General features: G+C 38.3%; 1 protein-coding gene across 1 annotated transcript; it reads right to left on the bottom strand.

Annotated features, from left to right (window-relative positions):
- Window positions 1–2,642: 2,642 nt before the first annotated feature.
- Window positions 2,643–3,724, bottom strand: LOC128467572 (3-galactosyl-N-acetylglucosaminide 4-alpha-L-fucosyltransferase FUT3-like). Its single transcript, XM_053449234.1, has one exon. The coding sequence runs from the start codon at window positions 3,597–3,599 to the stop codon at window positions 2,676–2,678; it is 924 nt and encodes a 307-aa protein (XP_053305209.1). The 5' UTR covers window positions 3,600–3,724; the 3' UTR covers window positions 2,643–2,675.
- Between the last annotated feature and the right edge of the window lie 2,010 nt (window positions 3,725–5,734).

Genomic DNA, 5,734 nt, shown 5'->3' with positions numbered 1-5,734 from the left:
GAGGGGTCATCTTATAATCGGGGTCATCTTATAATCGAGCATATATAGTATTCATGTACCTGTGTTAAAATGAATAACACATCAGTGCCTGTCAAATAGCTGCAAAAGAGCTGCTGATTTGTAAGGAATAACCTTACAAACCACATTAGACTGAAGGTCTTTCAATAAGTTAGTGGCAATAAAATCTTGGGTGCCACTGCTTTTTGGGCCTTTCAAAGGGACATCAATCATCAGTTTTAATCAGGAGTAGTCACAGCTACATTCTATGTTACTCTACATAGCACTATGTTGAATCACGATGGGATCATACAAAAGAAAACGTCTGGTTGGATCCAAAAACAATCAAGACTGATCACATCAGAGGAGAGCGGTCACAGCCGCAGCTGCACGCAATCTTCACCATCCGCAAGATGGCGGCGGCCCAGGAAAAAAAACAATAAAGATGAAAAAGTTCGCTAGAAGGTCTCCAGACCCTCTAGAGAACTCTGGCTCCACTTGCAGGTTGAATATAGGTACTGCATTCAACCATGCAAGTCAATGGAGCCCAGCTTTCTAATCACAGTGTGATTAGTAAAAATAAATTAAAAAATAAAATAAAATTAATAATAATTAGAAAAAAATAGTAAAAAAAACAGTAAAATGTAAAAATAATTTCCCTCTGATGTCGCTATCAGGGGAACCTTCAAGTTGAAAAAAAATGTTATTTTTTTTTAAAAAAGGCAGAAAAAATAAAATATATATATAAAAAATATATTTTTGTGAGCAAGTCCTAAAATTAGCACATTAGCTTAAAACAATTCTCGCATGGAAAGAGTTAAAATACTGGCATATTAAATGCCCATGGGGTGTCTACTTTTAAAAAATGTATGATTTAATGGGGTAAATTGAATTGGCCGGGTTCAACAATTAACACGGGGGGAAGGATGGCCACACATCTAATTTCCAATTAGAAAAATGCACACGTACCAAATGTGGCCTTTTAGTTCCCCAAAAAATGACAAACCCATGCATGTGGGATATCACTATACACAGGAGATGTTGCTGAACACATATTGGGGTGTCGTGTGACAGCGGCATATACCAGGAGCTGTAAATTCATACATAACTTAGGTGTGTGGGGGAAAAATACACACAAAAGAATACTACTGCAAAGAGTGCATGCAAAGAGTTAAAATACCAGCATTTAAAATACCCTGGGGTGTCTAGTTTTCAAAAATATATGGTTTTGTTGGGCACACTGAAATGGCCCGGCTCAAAGATGTACCAAATAGGGCATGGGCAGTGGATCCCCAAATGCCAAAGTTCAACATTGAAAAATGCGCATGCCCCAAATGTGGCCCTTTGCCCCCAAACAGCCAGGCAAAATCATTCATGTGGGGTATCGCTGTACTCAGGAGATGTTGCCGAACACATATTGGGGTGTTTTGTGATAGTGACATATACCAGAACCTGTTTATTCATACCTGAAGTAAAATGTGTGTGAAAAAAGAAATGCAAAAAAAATTACTACCATAAAGTTTGACAAAGGCTGATGGTAGAATTAGTGCTTGGAAAGGGTTAAAATACTAGCATTTGGAATACCCTGGGCTGTTAATTCATACCTGAAGTAAAATGTGTGTGACAAAACAAATGCAAAAAAATGACTACCACAAAGTTTGACAAAGACTGGTGGTAGATATGGTGCATGGAAAGAGTTAAAATACTAGCATTTGAAATACCCTGGGGTGTCTAGTTTTCAAAAATATATGGCTTTATTGGGCATACTGAAACGGCCCGGCTCAAACATGTACCAAATAGGGCATGGGCAGTTGATCGCCAAACGCCAAAGTTCAACATTGAAAATGCGCATGCCCCAAATGTGGCCCTTTTTCCCCTAAACAGCCAGGCAAAATCATTCATGTGAGGTATCGCTGTACTCAGGAGATGTTGCTTAACACATCTTGGGGTGTTTTATGATAGTGACATATACCAGAACCTGTTTATTCATACCTGAAGTAAAATGTGTGTGAAAAAACAAATGCAAAAAAAATTCCTACCATAAAGTTTGACAAAGGCTGATGGTAGAATTAGTGCTTGGAAAGGGTTAAAATACTAGCATTTGGAATACCCTGGGCTGTCTAGTTTTCGAAAATATATGACTTGATGGGGTAAATTGCATTGGCCGGCTTCAAAGATACCCGAATTGGCACATGGGGGGAAGAATTACCAGATTTGGAAAAAATGGCTTTGAAATAGCAAAACGCTACCTGTACTTATTGCCCCATAATGTGTAGAAAAAAGCAATTTTTTTCTAAATTTTTCACCATATTTTATACTTTTTTTTAATAGTAAATAATATGATACAATCAAAACAATGTCATCTAAAGAAAGCCCCTCTTGTCCTGAAAAAAACAATATCTAATGTGTGTGGGTTCAGTAAACGGGAAATAAGAAAATTACCGCTAAACACGAGCAGCACAGAAATGTTAAAACGGCCATTGTCACGAAGGGTACAAAAAGTAAAATCAGCCTTTGTCACGAAGGGGTTAAAATATAGTGTTTTCATAGAAGTACTAAGCATGTTCATCAATGTACATGATGTTGACCATCCAATGAGGAAAATACCAAAACTTTTTTGTATTGCATATTCATAAATACATGCTTAAGAACATAAGGGTTCTTCACTCTGTGTCTCGTTATTTGAACCATTTGTCAATGCTTGGTACAGTCCTATATGCAGGAGAATCTTTCAATGCTGTGCACACTCTGCAGTATATTTCTGCCCAATCGAATGTACCATTTGACTTAAATTGAGTCCTCCAGTTGAAATATTGTTGATATCTTTTATCATCCTTGTCTAACTCCAAAAGATAAGTAGCTAGTTCTTGAGGTGAGGAGAAGTCATCTACATGAATAAAAGAGTCGGGAGGTATAAACCTCTCATAATTTTCACGAGGAGGACCCATAACAACTGGAACAGTACCTGACTTCAAAGCATTTTGCCAAAGCTTCTCAGTGATATAGTCTTGGTGGACTGAGTTTTCAAAGGACAAATAGAATTTGTATTTAGATAGAACCTCTAACTTCTTGTCATTAGGTAGAGGGAGATGTTGCTTTCCATAGATGTCAACAGTCAAATGTTTTTTAAGTTCTTCATAAAATTTAACTCTCCTGGATTGTGGGTTCCAGTTACTGACAACCCAAGCAACTAAACTGGTCTTTGCAGGGATTGTGAAGTTCTGAATTTCACTGTGCTTTTTCAGATATCCATAAGGAACAAAAATATCAGAATCAGTGCGGTATGACATGGTAAGATTAAAGAGCTTGTTCATCAATTGTAGATTTCGACTATGAGTTGGAGACTCAAGGTTGAACCAAATCCAGTATTGTTTGCCATTTCTAGGCATCTGAGGTAAGTGTATCTTTGAACTGCATACATCTCTGTGATGAATAACAACTGCATCTGCAGCGTAATATAACTCTCTGTTATCAGTAAAAAGGCAGCCAGATGTTTCTAGATGGTTAGGACATTGATTAAGGGGAAAACGGTTACCAAAAGGCCAAGTCCAAAGCAGAATAACTTTATTGGGTTCTGTTACTCCTTCAACAGGGACCTTCATTGGCTGGTCAGAATTCCTCTCTTCCTGTCCATTGTTGCTTTTATAAACTGAAAATAGTGTAGTTGTAAGAAATATTTGTAAAATAATTAAGAAAGTAGCCTTCTTCCAGTAAACAGAATTTCCTCCCTTTTCCATCATAGAATCAGCATGAGAAGTACCACAGTTCTTGGAACCGTTGTATTTAAGAAATATCTTCTACATCTGCGAAAGACTTATGACCTTTGAAAAAAGACAAAAAAGGAATCATTTATTTAAAAAAACAAAATTATTAGACAATATTTAATAATCAACTGAGGGTATAGAAATATGTGACAGATTGTTTGAAAGTTCATGTGAAGTCTTAGAAAACCAGCCATCAATTTGTATCAATCCTATAATCCCTAAAAATCTAGTACAGGGGTGCACAACTGAAGTCCTTCAAGAATGCAGATATTCCACAATAATGGCATATTCCACCATATAAAATAAGACATTTTAGTAATCTAGTCTGTTTGTGATTGTGTTTTCCATAAATGGATAAATCTCAAGTTTAACAGTTTGGCTAATTGGTATGTGGTGTATTTGCTGAAATAAAAAACTGCAGATTTCACTGAAAGTATATATATGTAGAATATATTCTTTTTTTGTATTTTTGTATTATCATTATCATTGATAATACCGTATTTGGTCAATTATAAGATGATTCTGATTATAAAACGACCCCCCAAAATCTTTGTTAATTTAGGAAAAAAAGAAAAAGCCTGAATATAAGACTACCTTATAAGAAAAAAGTTTTACTAGTAAATATTAATTTACATGTAAACTATTTTTCATATTTAATAAAAACTATCATTGAGAAAAATGATTTTTTTTTATTTCCTTTTATTTGACAACATGGCCCCCAGTTATGAACATCTGCCCCCAGGCTTGCCGCTCTGCCCCCCAGATATGCCTTATAAACCCTTATATGCCATTCTGCCTCCCTGATATGTCACTCTGCCCCAGAAATGCCTTATACCCCTATATGCCACTCTGCCTCCCTGATATACCACTCTGCCTCCCTGAAATGCTTTTTAACCCCCTATATGCCACTCATCCTACAGAAATGCATTTTAACCCCCTATATGCCACTCTGCCTATAGTAATGCCTTTTAACCCTCTATTTGCCACTCTGCCCCCCCCAACTTACCAATGCCTCCCTGACTAGTACCCCATGCTTCCTGGTGTCTAGTGGGGCAGCCGGTGGACGTATGCGCGATGTGTGAAGACAACCTCTGCTGCGTGTTAGTTCTGCCGGGGCTTCTATGACTGAGCGCTGGAAGGTCATGTCACACCAGTGCTCCCTCATAGAAGCCCCGGCGGAAGTGCCGGCAGCAGCAGCGGAGGTTGTCTGCATGCATTGCGCAGACTTTCACCGGTTGCCAGGGGGAAGGAAACAGATGCACGCAGACAACGGCACTTCTGTTGGGGCTTCTATGATGAAGCACCGGAAGGTCATGTGATGCCGGCTCTCCATCATAGAAGCCCCCAGAGGAAGTGCTGGCAGCAGCAGAGGCTGCCAGAGAGGAGGTAGTGCTGCGGGGAATCTGGATCTTAGTCTTGTAGTCAAACCTCTATTTGAGGTCTGATTAAAAGACGTCCTTGAATGCTATTTTTCAGAGCCTTTGCCTTGTCTTATAATCGAACAAATACGGTATTAATACCATTGTAAGTTATATGTTTAAAAGAGCTGTCACTCTAACAAAATATTTAGGCACCCTTATTTATGTAATCCCATTTGCCATTTTTTCCAGACACAAATATACCGTAACTGTAATTTATTCTCTTCTGTGAATTTATGTTGCCATACACACAGGTAGCGTTTTACATGTGTTGGTCAGAAATATCTGAAACATCCTGGTTAAAAAAGGCTGACTACCCACTACTATTCGCTACATCAGGGGTTTCCAAATTGTGGCCATCCAGCTGTTGCAGGACTATATCTTGCATAATGCTCATTCAGCTAAGAGACTGGCAGAGGTGAAAGGGGAATGTAGTCCTGCAACAGCTGGACAGCCGCAGTTTGGAGACCCACTGTCCTATAACATAGCACAGTGTTTCTTTCAGGGACATTTCCTAACAACTAAATATCAACGCGTTTTTTTGCTTATTTATTT

Source organism: Spea bombifrons, chromosome 10 (genome assembly GCF_027358695.1).
Source record: "Spea bombifrons isolate aSpeBom1 chromosome 10, aSpeBom1.2.pri, whole genome shotgun sequence".
Taxonomy (NCBI): domain Eukaryota; kingdom Metazoa; phylum Chordata; class Amphibia; order Anura; family Pelobatidae; genus Spea; species Spea bombifrons.
The sequence above is the reverse complement of the archived record's forward strand: the minus strand, read 5'-3'. Positions and strand labels throughout refer to the sequence as shown.